Here is an 18,397-nt window from a genome sequence, read left to right as displayed (position 1 = left end):
CTTATCACCATTATTATTATTATTATTATTATTATTATTATTATTATTATTATTATCTATTTTCGCGGTTTATGTTTATTTATTTATTTATTTATATTTTTTTTCGATAAATATGAACAATTTCGTTTTGAAAATTCCAATCTCGTGTGGGTGGAAGTTTGTGAGAGCCACGCCGGTGGTGGACAAGTGGAAACGTGCCACGTTGGTCAGACATGGATTTCTCTCATGGATGGCTGGCTATTCGTGGAAAGCACATGGGAGGGAAGGGAAGGGAAGAGGGAATCCTTCGAGAAAGACTTTATTTCATATTGTTCATTTACAAATGAGATATATATTTTTTTTTTCAATTGATATATGGAATTTCAAGTGGAAACGTAAAATGCGTTGTACGGTGACGTGCAATGCATGGCCGGCGTTTTACTTGGAAGGATCTTGGAAAATGGAGATGCCTCGTCCTTACTCTGCCTGTCTCATCAAACCAAAGAAGAAGAAGAAGAAGAAGATGAAGAAGAAGAAGAAGAAGAAGAAGAAGAAGAAGAAGAAGAAGAAGAAGTGGTGCCGAGCGCCGTTGTTGAAGTCGAAATTCCTCGCTTGGAGGCAGTTAAACCGTCTCGTAAATCTCAGACGATGTTGCAAATAAAACTTGCTTCGTAGTTGCTAATATCGTTCATGACTATATATATATATAAATGGTGACGACCATAGAAAATGTATCCACGATCATCTTTATTGTTCATTTTTGAAAGGAGTGTCACGAGAGAGACATTCAATTGAAAACCTATCGTGATCTTATTAGAATATTGTTTTGTACGATGTAAGTGATGACGGTGGTGCGCGTTAGTGGTCGAGTTTTTTCCCTCCGATAAGAGGGAACACGCCATACCGGCGTGAAAGCATGTTGTTGTGAGAGTATCAACTACTTCAAGATGGATGGATACGTCAATGGGAGAACAAGTTGAGCAGAGTTTTGCTGTAGAATTTTTTAGGTGAGTTCGATTCGTTGAATCGAGCTTTACATGCGATTCCAGTTCTTTTATTCTTTTATGATCAATTTGTGAGAACTTCAAATGATAGATGAAACTTTGACAAAAAACTCATGGTGTCTTTTGGTATAAAAACTTTCCCTGTACTTTTGGAAAAGGTGTGAAAATTAGGAGAAAAGACGAGAAGGCTTACGAAACATCGACAGAAACAAATGTTCTCGTCTCGGCTAATGAAACTGCCTTGAGGGCAAGATGTAGTAGTAGTAGTAGTAGTAGTAGTAGTAGTAGGAGGAGGAGGTGGAGGTGGAGGAGGAGGAGGAGGAGGAGGAGGAGGTGGAGGAGGAGGAGGTGAGGAGGGTGTGGGTGAGAAAGAAGAGAAATAGAGAGGCAAAAGGGGTTGACGAGGGATGGGAAAGAGAAAATACCGTTGTGAAGCTCGATAGCGGGAACAAGAAAAGGGTTTGGGGGTTTAACGATCGGTCATGTGTATGTGTATCTTTTCATGTATGTGTGAGGACCGCGTGGTCCTATATTGCATTGTAGAAACTGGGTTTTTTTTTTTATTTTTTCTCGAAAGAACAAAAATTTTCCATGCTTTTATCGATCTTCATCCTTTTCTAACACACACACACACTCACGTGTTCTCATTTATTTTATTTCCCAAAGATATTTTCCTGAAGCAGGTTCGTTATGGGAGAGAGTGAGAGAAAAGAGAGAATTCTTATAATGGTTTGTTATTGATCTATCTCGCCTTCCTTACACAAGACTCCTTTTCTTTCGTCCTTCGTCCTGTCGTCCGCGCCAAGGTTTGGCGTGGGTGGTGGCCGAAGGGTCGAAGGATCGTCGAAGAGATGAGAAGTGGGGGAGTCACGTTCCCACGCAGAAATTCTTCTACCCCACGCGTTCCATTCCTAACTACGTATACACACACACATATATATCTATCATGGGCAAAGGTATTCTTTGCTTTTTTTTGTTGCTTGGAAATAAAAGAGCTTGTGAAATCTTTCGTGGACACAGCTCTCGGACCAAAAGATTATCAATAAAATAACAAATGTTAGAATCGGTGATGAGTATGCGTGGATGTGAATTGAAAGATGTGTGTCAGGTAATAAAAATAAAATGTATTGGTTTGTTCGGAAAGTTCGTGTCGATTTTCGATAGATGGCATTCAAGTTCTTTTGCTAAAAAAAAACCTGAAAAATTCTTTTGCTAAAAAACCTGAAAAGTTCTTTTGCTAAAAAACCTGAAAAGTTCTGGAAGTAGAACGAAATTTTAAAATTATTATATTATTATATTTATTATTATATTGTTTTTATAATTATATATATATATAATTATAAAAACAATATAATAATACTTTTGCTAAAAAACCTGAAAAATTCTGGAAGCAGCACGAAATTTTAAAGTTATTATATTATTATATTTATTATATATTTATTATATATTTATTATATATATTATAATTATATATATAATTATAAAAATAATATAATAATATATAAAAAAACAAAAAAACTTAAATGGTTAGCATCTTCCATCTTCCGTCAAAATTGGCACAAATTACTTTTAGGACAACCCGATACATTGATGGGTAAACGCACATAAATCAATCCAGGAAAGAACACAATCGAGAACCTAACTGAACTTATTCGTCACGTTACACATGACAATTCTATTACAACATAATTGTAAGTCACCCAATGTAAAAATGAACTGTTAAAACCTTGTCAGAGTTTATTCCTGTATTCGGGTAACGTAAATCGTAATGGGACGTCAGACTTATCCTTGAGTTGATCTCCTTGATCCGCACACATTTTTCTCGTTTCGTTCTTGTTCCCATTCTCTCGTTCCATTTTGATTCAGCATCGATAACACCCTAGCCTTGTTTGGCGGAGAAACAGACGAGCTCTCGTTTAAAAATACATACGGGGAAAAACGAATTATCTACTTTTTTCATTGAGCTTACCAAAGCGTGTTTTAAATGGAATGGGAGTCGATTTGTGACGATGATGCCCCGGTTAAGGAACCAAAATAACATCGCGGTTAAGTTATAAATAATATTACGTTGAGCAAATCAATTTTGTTGTATGACAGGGAAGAAAGAAACTTTGTTGAATCGGTAAACTATGTTTTATTTTCTTTTTCACATTAGTTTATGGTATGTATAGAGACAAGGAAGAGTAGTGTAAAGACTGCTTATGGTTTTTTTTTTTTTTTTGCATACCAGTTAAATTATACATGCTAAATGGCATACTCGGAAGTTCAGCGATGTATCCGGGTCGTAAATCCGTGCGTGAAAGATCGCATCATGCGAATTTAACTTTGCTTTTTTTCTTTTTTTTTTTTTTATTCTTCTTCTTCTGTTGTCTGTACTTTCTATAGGTTTACTGAGTTAACCGACGTACTTATGGTCACCGTTTCTTTTTGCATCGTCAAGAACAAACTCTAAGCAGGAACACTTGGAGATGGTAGAGGTGTAGTTATAAAACTTTTCCTTGAACAAAAACTTTCTCTCGTTAGGTTAAAACGCGTGTGTGTGTGTGTGTGTGTATGTGTGTATAGTAAACGTCATAACGTTACTTAGAAATGATTGACTATAGATAGACAAAATAATCAATAAACACAACTAGATTTGATCTATCATTGAATCGGATACTTGGAAATAATTGCATCTTACTGAGAAACCATCATCAATCCATTTGTAAGATACCAAGAAAACCCTTTTCTTTTTTTATATCATTCCATCATGACACGTTGAACACGTTATGTTAACCTTTCTTTTATTTAAAAAGAAAATATAAGACAGCTGTAAAGAAAACGTAACTGATAATGACCCTTTTTTTTTTATTCGTAAACCTCTCACCTCATTTGCGTTAGAAGGTACGTACGTACGACGTAGTTGGACGATTCTCTCATTTTTCATCTCGACGAAATTAATCTCAAAGTAGGACACTCATTGTACTGGCAAGTAGGTAACGAAAAAGAAAAAAGAAAAAAGAAAAAAAAAACTTCATTATTATAGCACCGGCACGCGACGAAGAGGGAGGATGAGAATGGTGTCTCCTACCGCTTCGTTTCTTTTAAATTGCAAACATAATTGCTAGGCTCCCTCTCTTTTTATTTATCTCCCTCTTTACCCTCTCTCTCTTTCTCTCTAGTTTTCCCTTCGTCAAAGTCGTGCGTTTCTCCCTGGATGGACCACCGACCTCTACTCGTACGTTAATACGCCGCTTTAATTACTGCTACCAAAGGGGTTGAGGGGGATGAGCTTGGGTGGAAGAGAAAGAAAAAACGTAGATAACGTTCGTCCACTTTATCTGGATATCTTTAACAGAAACGATCGCTTAAATAGGATCCACTTTCGCAGGACAAAAGGGTTTTATTACGAGGAGGCTGTTTGCGACAGACGATGAGAGGGTTCGTTTCTAGAATCGGGACTTGGTTGATCGATACAATCGGACCGGTAAAAGATGACAAATTCGGAATGTAGGATTCAACGAACAAAACAAAATAAATGACAACATCGTACAACATCGAAAGTTAGCATCGTTTCGTTTTCGTCATTCATCCCGACCTGCTTTTGATGTGTGAGAGTAAAAAGAGCTTCCAATAGGTAGGAACAGGTGATCAAAGTAATAGTAGTAGTAGTAGTAGTAGTAGGATTCTTAGGTGTTCGTGTTGAACACTATGTCTGTGTCGTTGATCTTTGGGTGACCGTCTGGATGTATAATACGGGGTGAGAAGTATCCTCCAGGTTCCTCGACTTCGATCGAGACGGGTACGCAAGCTCTGCTAGTGAAAGGAAGGAAGGAAGGAAGGAACGGATGGACAGAATAACGGAAGGAAGAAGAAAGGTAGCAGTAAAAGGGGTGCACGCATGACCCTGAACCCAACTACCGCACACCCCATCCTGTACAGGGGTGCGAAGCATGGAAAAGGATAGGGAAAGAGAGAGTAAAGGACTAGGAAAAGGAAGAAGGGGAAATTACACGTATACATAGAAGAACACGCACGCGGACGCATACAGATACGTACGCTTTAGGGGTAGATTGGAAGAGAACGAAGAGAGAGGGACTCCGTCGAGGAGAGAGTACAGTCCTCGGGATCAATACTCCCGCGTCTTGCGATCATTCATCTTGCCACGCCCCTCTGCTCACTCCACACACACACACACACTCATACACGCATATACCCGCACGCACTTACTCTCCTTTTCTTATACACACACTAAACGCATAGCCTTGGTGGTTTTCTCACACGGTTTCTTCTCTCTCTCTCTCTCTCTCTTTCTCTTTCTCTTTTTGTTTCTTTTTCTATTTCTCTTTCTCACGCATCACACGCAAGAACATAGACACTGCCTCTTTCTTCGCCGCCATCTTCATCCCTCCAACTCGCTACACCCCTTGTCGTTTGGCGTCCAATCGTGGCGTGTCCATTACGAATACACCCGGAGCAAGAAAGGAGGAGGAGGAGGAAAAGGGAAAGTCTGAAGGGCAGAACGAAAGAGATAGCAAGGGCGTGCGTAGCTTGCTTGCCAATGGGGGTGCTAGTAGTAGTAGTAGTAGTAGGAGGAGGTTAAACTGTTTAGCGAGCACACGTGTCTATGTGTGTCTCTGTGTATGAGTGTGTGTTCTTACTCCCACGCGTACTACGATTCCACTTGATTCGTCCTCGTTGCACGTGATTCAAATGAATTTCTCAGATCGTTTTCAAACCCCATTCTCTTTCTGAGGAAGAGTTTGCGGGGGATGATGGTTGGATGCCCGTTCCAGATAGAAGGACTCGTTCTGCCAATAGGACGAACGGTCGATCATGCCTGCGACCTGATTGAGCGCTCTGATAAAAGAGAGTCTACAATCTGACGGACGAAAGTCTCTTTTTTTTCTTTTTTCAAGATCGATATATTTTATCTCTTCTTCCTTCTTTCTGCTAGGATTCTTCTTCTTATGTTTCCTCTTTTCACGAGTCCCTTCTTCTTCTTTCTTTGGTTGAAACGAACGCGGCCTGTCGGTGATGGCTGCTGTCCAAAATCGTCTACGTTCCAATATCGATGAACAAAAGCTTCCTATATTTTTCTTTTCTTTTTTTTCTTTATTATTATTGTTTAATAGAATATAAAAATGCAATATTAATTCATTGACTGTCTTGTGTCAAAATTCCAAGTAGTATTTTTTTTTTTTTTTTTTTTACAATAATCAACTGCGTGTGCGGTTTGATTTCAAATGAAAAAGATTTCATTAACTGTGTTGTCAAAATTCCAAGTAGTATTTGTTTAATTTACAACAACCAACTGTGTGTGCGGTTTTATTTCATATTAAACATTCTAAGAATTGAAATCAGACGTCATTGGTTTCTTAGGATGCGTAAATTAAGATCCGACGTTCATGTAATGTTACATGGTCTTTGGGTTTTACCAACTGGCGGGATCGGTTAAACTGCACGTCTGATTCGTTCTCTTCTAGCAAAGTCTCATGATGTTCGAGACGCATTTGTAAGGAAGCGTGACAAGGTAGTAAAAGCTCGCACACTCGTCAAACGTTCATAAAAATTCACACTTTGACGATTTTCACGAAGGGAAAACGAGTTCCGCGATTCTCTAGTAACTGCACATGCAACTCACGTACGTTTCCACATAAATATCCGTAAGGTAAGAAGTGTACTCTTTCTTCCTATTGGCTTAATGGAACTTAGAATATTTCTACTATAAACAGGCTCACGTACTTATCGTTTACCGGAACGCTTATACGCGCCACAGAATTACTAATGCGCAAACGTTTTCTTTTCTATTCAAACTAACCTTCGTTTAATTTTTCTTTCCGAAACAAAATAAAAGTGTTAAGGGTAGAAAAAGTAAGAGGGAAATTAGAGTTGAGAGAAAGAGAGGGATGTAAAGATCGTGAGAAAAATCAAGAAAAAGTTTTGTATATTGTCGGCTCAAGGAAAGAAAGATGAGAGAACGTGAACGTTTAAAGTACCAGAATTATCCTTGCTGGTTCTACTTTGAATTTTGATCTCGTTCTTGCATTTTCATTCGTCACATTAATCTTTTTCATTAATTATAATTTGTTTTTAATATTTGTAATGTGCAGCAATGAAGGCCGAAGGGGGTGGTGATGGTGGTGGTGGTGGTGGTGGCGGTGGCGGTGAAGAATGGAATGGTTCTGGAGATGAAGCTGAGAAAAATGGTGGACAGATAGAACACATTTATCAATTGGCCAAACTTCAGCATCACGCTAATTCTGACACCAGCTTCAGTCGGTGAGTACAAAGAAAATTATTTCAATTATATTTATACTCCAATATTTTATTATATAAGCGACACGGACATTTTCTATCTGATATTATCGTAAAAATCCTATACGGAAATATTAAAGGTGTGGCCGTATAAAAAAAAAAAAAAAAAGAAAAATTCTGCAAGATGAACATTCAGATAGTTTGTCGCATTTTTTATTTTATCTTTCTTTCTATAATATTAAAATGAACTTTGCTGATGATTTTTGTCAAACATGGATTATGTTTTATAACTTTTCTTTCTTTTTTTTTGTGTGTACACCGAAAGTTCATGCTGATTTTCAATAGATGGCGTAAAGTTCTTGGTGCTGAAAAACCTGAAAAGTTTGTTTTCAGGTTTTTAAGTTAGTTCAGAAATTTTTGAAGTTATTACATAAAGATTGAGAAAGATTGTGGAAACTGAGAATGGCATTTACATATAACTTCATAAATATATACCCCCCCCCCCCCCAAAAAAAAGAAAATAAAAACACTTAAATGCGTTTCGTTACAATCTTCTATCAAAATCGGCACGAAATTTCCGGACAATCCAATATCAAACACCATAAATGTTCGAAGATGGTAACCAGCAGTGGTGAGAAGTAAGATTTTTCCTTTGAAAGAGTAACAGAGATAGTAGAGAAGATTTAAGACTTTTTTCTTGCTTTTAGTCTGAAGTAGTCTGAAGTCTCTTCGACTTGAACCGTTTCGTCGTTGTCCAAAGTTTCTCGAACTTAAACTTCTTTTACCATCACTTGTTTTGTCTCCCACCTCAGTTACCAGAACTCCAACAGTTAACTCTTTTTCTTAGGTGATCTATCAGAGCCATACTTTGAGTTATAAAATTACCTAGAGATAAAAAAAAAACAAACAACTAGATTTCCTTTAGAAAAAAATCAAAGATCGTTTAGGATTTAATTATCAGTGTTGTTTTGCAAGGTTTCTTATCCCGATATCCGATTGGAAGTTTTAAACGAATTCGAGTGTAAACCCATCGATGAATAGAAGAAGAAGAAGAAGGAAGGAATGGGCGTAAAAAAAAAAAAAAAAGAACTAGTGCGTACAGTATTAGTTATCTAGCGTGCGGGGAAAGAAGCCAGTTACGAATCGGACGTGTGTGGCAGAGAGCCCCGGCCAAATATACAACAGTGCGTCAGCGTCGCGGCGCGCGGCGTCGCGTCCTCCCTTCCTGCACACCACCAACCTAACTGCCGGTCGCCTCGTTTGAGGTCAACGTCATCCACCTATCTCTCTTTCTCTTTCTATCTTCTTCCACGAGTCTTCTTCCTCTTCTTCTTCTTCTTCTTCTTCTTCTTCTTCTTCTTCTTTAAGTTTTGCGTTCGTCTTTCTTAAACCCGCTGTTTCTATATTTTGATTTTTCAAACGAAAACGAATCTTTATATAAATTTTCGTTATAAACCGATTCGCTAGGAGGTTTTTTTTTTCTTTTTCTTTCGCAGGTGTTGAGAAGCCTTAAACCGTGTAATTAAAAGCGTCTTTCGTAACCACACTCTTGGATGGTTTCCTATTATATACCCTTTCTCGAGTAGGTGGAAAAGAAGAAGAAGATATATCAATGCATACTCTTCCTAATTTCTTACATGAAATGATAAGGGTGAACGCGTTAATCGTTTTTTTTTTTTTACTTTGGCAACTTGTAGCACGCATTTTCCATGCAAAAAAATACAAGGTGTTTTAAGTATTCTGAATTACGAGACTTTTCGAGTAGAGCAAGTAGTTCCAAGTCCGGTTGCCGCGAGACGAAACAAAATACTGCTAAAATTAATCCTGCAACTTAGGTCACGTCTGCTACTAGTCTAGACGACGAGAAGAAGAAGAACGCTGACGACGACGACGACGACGACCCGTAATCGACCCGAAAATGGATCGAAACGTTTGCCCCATGGTACATACATATATATAGACAAACAATTTTTGTCATTTTTCTTATTGTTTCGAACTTGTTTCAATATTTCCAAAAGTTGCACGAGTCGTGTGATGATTTTGATCGTCTGATATGAATCTTGCAACTCGTCATGTGATAATTTTGATCATCTGATATGAATCGTGGTCTTATCACACGATTCTTTTCTATCTGAGAACGTAGAAGTAGAAGAAGAAGAGAGGATAATGCGAACATTGTTCGGTGTGGACGCAGCTTTCGACCAGATGGCACAATTTTCCGATTGTCATCCTGCTTTTTCATTCGGTATTACTAGCTCTGGTTCTCCCGCTTTCAGCTTATGGGATAGACGAATAAGGGGTGGAGAAAGGTGGAGGAGTAATAGTAGTAGTAGTAGTAGGCAGCCAAACAAATGCGAGGTCAGTGTATCGGATATTTGCAACGCGGGTATTTTCAACTGTGTGCCTCTTTTGTGATAAAAAGAATTTTCATCGTTTTCCAAACGACCAATCGTGCGTGCTATATATCGGACATTTATTGTTCGACCAATAACAAAAATCCTTTTTATATATGTTGGTCATTGTTCAATTGACAATTTTGTTAGTTCTCAAGTACCTTAAAGCTCCTATCTCACTGGATCTTAGCAGTCGTTGTTGGATTGATGAATAAATTATGAATCAAGGTTGATGCATTTGATTGAACACAATCCCATAATTGCAACCTTTTTTTTTCTTTCATTTGCAATGGAAGTTTCACGCATGGCATAAAGTTGGTGTATCATAAAACGTACGTAATAAAATTGCATATCGTTCTCGAAGTCACGAGTCTAACTTGTGTTCTAGTTATGTAGAACATCTAACAATGTTGCAACATGACACAATGGCCGATGGCACCATGTTGTTGTCGTCGTTGTTAGTTTCGTGCTTTAACCAACCCATGCCACGGAATAAAACGCAGTTATCGAGTTAGTTTTTGACACCAAATATTCACAATCTTTTGTTTTAAACATAAATTCGCATAAATGCAAAAAAGAAGTAGTGTATCTCATCTCTCCCATCAACGGAAAGAAAGAAAATTCGAATGTTACTTGTGTTCCTGTGTGCCAGTGCCGCGCACGAGCCGAACGATCGTTAAACGTTTAACGACTCCGTGCCTTTCGTCGTTTCCGGCGGACATTTTAAGCCCATCTCTCGTATCTCCGTATCGGAACTACTCTTTCAACTTAGAATTTAAATTCTTCTATAGATTTTGAACGAAGTATCACCCAAATATCCGATGTTTGACCTATTCTTACCCTCTTTCATAAAACTCTGTATTTGAAAGGTTTTTGGGGATATGAATTTCATGATAAATTAATTGTACGTTTACCAATGTGAACCCACCCCCTTGTCCCTTTGTTAAACTTAAATTTACTTGACATCAACTTCCATTTAAGTAAATAAAATATATGGGGTGGTGTGTGTTCTATCGAAGACAGATCTCCAATTATATTTAGTGAGAAATTCAAGAATAATCCCAAAGGCGTTCTATCCTTACACGTGCCCTTTTCATCCCTCACAACCATCTGTTCTTATTTTTCCAAGCTTTTCCCAACCCTCCAAATCGAAAATCGTGTTAATAATTGTAAGAGAAACGATGTCGATTTCGTAGAAAATGTTGTTGTGTTCACGATGTAGTAAACTACCACCACCATTTCACGTTTTATCTTTCTCTCTTATACCTGCATCTGCCACGGAAAATGGTCATTAGGGAACCCTCTGCTCATTATTACGTCGCGATAATACCAGGAACCACCACCACCACTACCACCATTGCTAGCTGACTGGCTGGCGTGAAACAATCGGTCCACCTCTCTCTCTCTCTCTCTCTGTCTGTTCTGTGTAGAAAGTTTTAATAATGCGGTCGTCCATCGATTATACTTTCTCGTAGCTGCCACGACCTCATCTCATTGTCCACATTCTCTCTTTTTGGTCCTCTAGTCCCATGGACGATCCAGCAAAGTGCTAGACAGACCGTTTTACGGTGTCAGTCGTAGTTTCACGCTTTCGTAACTAATTGTAAGCAGAAACAACTGGCTCGATATTCGTGAAAACTTTGTAAATTAATCATAGGACACCCTAGGGGTAAATTAAAGTACAAATTTCATTTGTACTTGTTCTTTTTCTTTACCTGTGATGATTCTTTCGAATGATTTTCAAGTCTGATTTATTATTTGAGTGAGAGCAAAAAAAAAAGAAAAGGGTAGTCGTGATTGAATATTATTTCTTTTGACTTTCGATACGAACTTTAGCGATTTGAAGATAGAAAGTAAAGAGAGGGGAGAAATATATTGGAAGAAGAGGGGAGGGATGGGGAGGTTTGTAACCGTGCGTTGGCACTGCTGCATCTCCCTTCTTTTCCCTAGGAGCATCGGCATTGCCGGGAGTAGTAATAATCCGTGTGCATTTTACGACCCTAACGCGCCGCGACGTGCATACGTGTCCGTGAGGGGCAGGTGTGTACACTCGAGGGGGAGAAACGAGACCTATCCTTTAAAAGAGAAAGAGAGAGAGAGAGAGAGAGAAGGAGCGCGTGCCGCCGTCGACCATCCGGAGGCCAGGTGTGTGTTGTAGCCTTTATCCATTTTACTCGCGTTTCTTACCCTCGAACCTCTCTACGATTCCGATGCACCCTCTGGGTCCCGTTTCTGGGCCGCCCTTCCTCACTAAGGATGAAAAAATGGTCTTCTCTTTTCATTCTCAGTTTATTGGATGCAACAATCATCGAACCTGGATTAATACATTCGATTTCAAATGTAAACTGTAACTAATTTCCTATCGAAAAGTTTCTAGGGGAATATCTAAGGAAGATATTTTCTTGCTTGACTCATGTTGTGTATAAAAATAAAATGAATTAGTAGCACCTGGAATTGGAAAAATCCATCCCAGCTGTCGAGTCTGCCGATCAACAACGAGTCGAAACTTGTCGAGAGGGTTGAAACCGAAAGGGAATGAAGAAAGAGAGAAAATCCTAGACTAGACGATGGGGTAGGTACCCCATTCCTTCCCCCCCCCCCTCGTTTCTTTTACGTCTCTCCATCATTCGATGGGCACACGCCCACGCGGAAATGACACCCGCCCCGGAATAATCTTCCAAGTTCTCTTTCCGTTAACGACCTTCTTCTCTCGTCCAGAGAAAGAGGATGAGGAGGAGGAGGAGGAGGAGGAGGGAGGGTTTGAAACACCATGGTGGTGGTGAATTTTCTTGTCATCGACGTTTCTTAAATAAAGGAAGATGAATTAAGAAGTAGTTGTAAGTAAGTGTCTTCTCAGAATTGTTAAAGACAAGTTTTGAAAACATTTAACGGAGAATACATAAGAGCAGATGCTTGTCTCGGTTTAAACACGCGAGAGAGAGGGGTGCTTGAAATGTCAAGCCATATCCTTAGGACCATCCCTTTCGGTGTGCCGATCCTTTTAATCCCGTTCTTTTTACGTTTCTTCTCCCCTTTCGCGAACGATCAAAAAAAGAAAAAAAGAAACGAAAATTCTTTTCACCTTGTTGTCCCACGAGAAGAGAGGATAGGATGTGTGTGAAACCCTTCGAAATTGTTGAAAAAGACATTTTTCAGCGGTTATCTCGTCAGTGATATATTCATTGGACGAGACAACATTAAATAACTGATGCTGTTGGGTTGGTAGGAGAGAAGCAAAGACGATGGCAACCTTTTGACGCGCATTAAACGTGACGATGGCTAAGTGTTCATTTTCTTCTTCATCTTCTTCTTCTTCTTCATCTTCTTCTTCTTCTTCATCTTCTTATTCCATTTTCTCCCTTTAGCAACTCCTAGAACAGAGTAACTAGCAAAAGTGACATTTGGATGCCAGACAAAACGTTCAATGCATCGTTTGCTGCTTCTTAAAATATTTTAAAATGCCTCGTTGAATTTTAATGACTATCAAGACAATTATTATCATTTAGATACTTAGAAAAGTGGTGAATGTCCTCCGATGTCCAACCGATGAACAGTTTGAAAAAGGTCAGTGGGGATACAAAAGAGCCGAGAACATCGTCGTCGTTGGTCGTTTGACGGTCTCGTAACTCTGTGGGTTCTTCGGGGAAGACGAAGAAGCAACCAATTATCGTGTTACGACGCGGGGCTCGTGTTAAGCCTGGTAACTGAATATATCTCTCTGCCCAATAGCCGTCAAACGCTCGACAACGATCGAATTTGTCCAGTCAGGCGTGACACTAACTCTTCTACCTCTGTCTCATTCTTTCTCTTTTGTCTGTTCACCCTGCTGCCAAAATATATTCGGTATACCCCACACGGGTTCTCAATTTGAACATTACGTTTTGATTGGTTTCAAATTCAAACTCAATTTTCTATGACACTTCCTATTCAAGTGTATATGCTATGTTCATGTTTATCTGTTGAACCATTTCATTGTTTTGATTTTTTTTATGATTGTACTTATAAATTATTATTGTTTGTCTACCTTGGTAAGATAGACAACAATGACCACCACTAAACTAGCAAGCTGTCGACCACTTTTGGCACCGTTCGCGTGAGCAAGAGAAAGAACTTGAGTGTCTTCGTTGAACACGCGTCTCGACTTTTGCTTAGACTTTGAACCTTAGGTTATTTGAGCAGCTGTCGTTCCCTTTCACATACGATGCATCCACCATTTCCGATTTTTTTTTCTTTCTTTGGATGCTAAATCGAACGGAAGGATGGATCACTTTTCTTGTAAAACAAAATCAAAAATAATCTTAAGTACGTTTGAACAATTTCTTAATGGGCACGTTAATAAGATGATCAAAGTTTAATTCAATATTCGAATAGACTCTCCTCGATTCCAGGTGTTCCATCAGGAATATTAAAAGTCACAGGTTCGTTCGTATTGGGTCAGACAGCAGTACCCAGTGGGCCCAAAACGATGAACATACACACAGTGTATTCCCTTCTGCTGCATTCGACAAAGCATCGTTTCGAGGCATCACCAACCAACATCCACACCACAGCTTTGCAATAGTGGTTCAGAAAGGCCAGCTGCAACTTTGCCAGAGATACAGCTTAGATCGTCATGGCACGAGCCTTCCTGACATGTGCTTTCTACGATTTCCCCCCAACCACCGGTCCCCAGACCTTTAACATCCTTCTTTAAAGTTCGTCTAGCTAAGACAAAGCAAACTTTCTAAGAAATAATTCTCATATTCGATGACAAGTCTAACATGCATCACGAAATTTGTTTTTCATGCCAAAAAAATAATGTGCATATGATTTTATAAATTGTGTATCACAATTATCAATGATTTCATTATATCAATTAACGTTTCAGTGGCTTCATAGAATAACATTAACACGAAATAGATATGATTGAAACACTATCTTCGTGTTAAAATGGTATTACTTTACAAAACACAATATTCTACAATCAACCCTTCAATAGAATTCGTACGAAAACGTTTCGTTTATTCATAAACGAACACCAATCGATGTTGCGATTCAGTTTTTCAGAGTCAACAATATTAACAGAAACTGAGACAATGTAAAAATGAAGTAAATGATTTTTTATTATCTCAAAGATTAAAAAAAAAAAAAAAAAACGATTCTACCAACTTTCGTTTGTGAACATCTGCCTGGTTCTTTAAACCCAACAAAATTAATGTATTTCTTTCTTAGGATCAAAAAGAATGCATCAGTCCCTTTAAGGTAGTGTAGTAGTACCTTTCTTTTTCTTGTTAGTTCGATCTTCGTGTTGGTAAGTAGCATCTGCTCTCGATTAAGCGATTTCTCGGCATTGTGCCAAAGCATACTAACTCCTCTAAGATTTCTTTTCTGAACTAAAGTTCCTCTCTGATCTTTAGAAAAGTAGAATGATCCTAACGCAGGTAGTATTCCCTTTTTTTTACCTTCTTTATCAATCACTTTTATTCCCCATACTATTTGGTTTCTTCTTTCTTTCGATAATATCTCCGAAGGTTGGCCCAACCAGCCCACCGTGTGGTTGATAAAATGGTAGTTTCTTTTACGTGTCTTGTACACACTCTTCCAAAAAGAGCCTAAGTTCTCGTCGTATTGCAGCTGACACGCACGTGCCACGTGGCCATCCATCGGCTGTAGAGACAGACAGACAGACAGACAGACAGACAGACAGACAGACAGACAGATACCATGCACCATCTATATATATATAGGTATACCTGTTTCATATAAGAAGTTTCATATACGAGGCTCTTTATCTTTGGTTTTGTTGATCAATGAATTCAATTTTTTTTTTATATTTTTTTTTTTTATTATTATTGAACATCGGAAAATGTGTAAACCTAAACTATTACCATAAGATTGTTGTATATGTTTGATAAAATTAGATATACGTTAAGATAGAACTATACGTTTACGGTATGACGTAAATGGCAGACTAAGAACGGGAATAGGAAGATTTTAATCAGACTCGTCTGATGTTATCATCCTTCAAGCTCTCCTATCACCGGAGAGAGAGTATTTTTTTTTCACTAACGACTAGACACGAGCTAAGCACAAAAGGTTCTGGCCATCTGATACGTTCGTATCATCAAACACGGTAGATTCATCCGGTTGTGTTGAAAAACACAGACTCTCCTCTGACAGGAACTTTCTAAGCGTTCCACGAATTTTTCTAACCAATCATACGTTGTCTACGCACTAATTTTCATCTTATCATTTCATTGTCATTTCATCATGTATCATCCAAACCTTTCTTATGATATCAACACTCGAGAAAATTACTAATCACTTGCCATATATTTTGGTTAATCGTATTAATTAATAAGAGATTGAAACCACCGCAAAAGGTTGGGGTTGGTAGGGGTTGGTTAAGGGTAGGTTGGTTCCTTTTGAAAATAAAATAATAGAATAGATAGGTTCCTCGTACTACTCTGTAAGCTTTATTATGAAACCTACGGTCCTAGACTATTCATCCATTTGTTAGGGAACAGCCTTTTCACGCTATCCACGCGTGATCTCTTTGAAAATGTGAAATAGTGTGTTCTGTATATATATATGTGTTCTGTATATGCACTTAGAGTGTATGTGTATGTTTGGATTCGCTAATGTTTGAAAGCATCATTCAGTATTTGGTAGTACTGTACTAATGTGGAAGTTAATTTTCTAAATACTCGTTGAAATATCATGGAAACGATCATCTATGGGTGTGCATGGTAGTAGTGTGCATCGACTTATCAGAACTGATCTTCGTTTAACAAAGTGTTCACCATAGTATTTTTCCTCGAATAAGAAAGTATTATGTACATAGGTATATATATATATAGTGACTCTCTTCTTCAGGGATCTTGCAAAGAGAGCACTCGTTTCTCGAAGGCATCGAGCGCAGGGGTCGATGGTTATCTGACTTCCTGTTTGTTCGTTCACCCTTCGTACCACTGCGTTAGGACAAGAGAGAAAAAAAAAGAGACTAAAAAAGCAAAAGGAGAAGAAGAAGAAGAAGGTGGTGGTGGTGGTGGTTATGGTGATGGTGATGGTGATGGTGATGGTGATGGTGATGGTGGAGAGGCAATAAAAGCCCTGCCAAATAAATACAAAAAGATAATCGACACCGTGCAGACAGTCATACGGTCGTCGGACCTTTATCCCTTTTATTTTTTCATCTTTTTTTTTTTTTTTTTTGGTGTCTTCCTAACAACTGCTATTTCCGTCGAAATCCTTTAAGAAAAAGAATTTATTTTTCATAAACAAATTCCAAGTACAAACCTTATTTGCAATTGAACACGAGTTTTGAGTGCCACGTCAGTCATCACTGACTGACACTGAATTTAACTTCAATTTCAGGCTAATTAACACTCAACGTGTTAATCAGAATCGTCAAGTGAATGTTGCAATTGTTCAAAAAACAAGGTAGGATTAATTATAGTCATCGTGATTTATGATATTTACAAAAAATAATATAAAATTTTGGAAATAAATCGATGAAAGATAGAGAGAGAGAAAGAGAGAGAGAGAGGAAGAATGGAAGGTGCAATTTTCGGATGAAGAAAAAGAAGAGAACGAGCAGTTCGAGGTTGGTTCGACTGCGAAAGGAGGGGGTGGTTAAAAATGAGGGGTTGGGACTAGGGCACGTGACCGGAAGACGGGGGGCAAAACGGCGCACGCGCCGTCGTCCTCCACCTGGTGCATCACCTGCTGCCCCCTGCTTCTTAAGTCTCCTCCTTACCTTCTCCTTTTCTTTCTTCCTTTCTTACTTTTTCTCACCCACTGCTGCTGCTGCTGCTGCTGCTGCTGCTGCTGCCGCCGCCGCCGCCGACGTGTCTCTCTTTATCTTTCTTTCTTAATTTTTTTTTTTGGTGTTTTTGTTTTTGTTGCTTCAAATCCGACGATTTAAACAAGCAACTTCTTTTATCATTCCGAAAGACACTTGGTCGATACGAAAGTACATCGCCAAAATCCTTTTGAAGAACAAAAAAAGAAGTCGTACTCGAGTATAATCGAAAATAATCTCTTGGTAGCATCAAAGCAGGTATCACCTGTCCGTCTCCTCTCACCCTACCTTTCATTTTCTCTCTCTCTCTCTCTCTCTTTCTTTCTTTCTGTCTGTCTTCGATTCTTTTCAAAGAAACATCAGACAACGAAATATCTCGTAAAAAACCTGCCAAGCTTTTTTCAATCATTTTTATGATACTAAATTCATTTATCCATATTAAAAATACAATCATAGACTAGTTGAGTCAATGTTAAGTAAAAGGAAGATTTGTAATCAACTTTTTGTCGAGATATCGATGACCAAGAGATTATCGAGTTCTCGTAGCACGCGGCATTAAGTGGCAGATGCGTTTCGAAGGGTTTTCATATGAATACACACACACACACACACATATGTATATTGAACATCGATATTTTGAGAAGTTTACAATTCTTCCTTTACATTGACCTAGTCCATTTGATCATCAATTGACTAAGGCTTGCATATTTATACTTAACATACAAAGTCAATTGAAATAACTAATATGAATAAAATATTTCATTCAATTTTAGGTATACACGATTACATATATGTAATATCTCTTTTACATTATATAAAATAAATGTGTGTAATATATCCTGTATACCTAAACTAAAGTAAAAGTAATACAAGACTTTGATAATCAGTGAGATTTCATTAGAAAAATAGTTCATCAATTTTTAGGGTACCTAGGTGTTTACAAGTGAATTGAAATAACTCACACATGATATTACATATGTGTAATTGTGCATACACAAATT

The 18,397-nt window shown here is 38.3% G+C and overlaps 1 protein-coding gene across 3 annotated transcripts in view; it reads left to right on the top strand.

The window, feature by feature from the left end:
- LOC107071072 (serine/threonine-protein phosphatase 4 regulatory subunit 1) overlaps positions 1-18,397 on the top strand; it is a 107,154-nt gene that overhangs the window by 15,205 nt on the left and 73,552 nt on the right. For 2 of the 3 annotated variants that reach the window (XM_015329757.2, XM_089174427.1), the window contains one exon: positions 7,076-7,244. In XM_015329757.2, coding sequence (XP_015185243.2) covers positions 7,076-7,244 — 169 coding nt within the window. Of the gene's footprint in view, positions 1-667; positions 987-7,075; positions 7,245-18,397 lie in introns of those variants that run through there. The other variant, XM_015329758.2, reaches the window with a different exon arrangement.

This window comes from Polistes dominula, unplaced genomic scaffold (genome assembly GCF_049000335.1).
Source record: "Polistes dominula isolate Pdom_NZ unplaced genomic scaffold, Pdom_raw_medaka contig_83, whole genome shotgun sequence".
Taxonomy (NCBI): Eukaryota; Metazoa; Arthropoda; class Insecta; order Hymenoptera; family Vespidae; genus Polistes; species Polistes dominula.
Note: the sequence above shows the minus strand (reverse complement) of the source record. Positions and strands in the feature narration are given on the sequence as shown.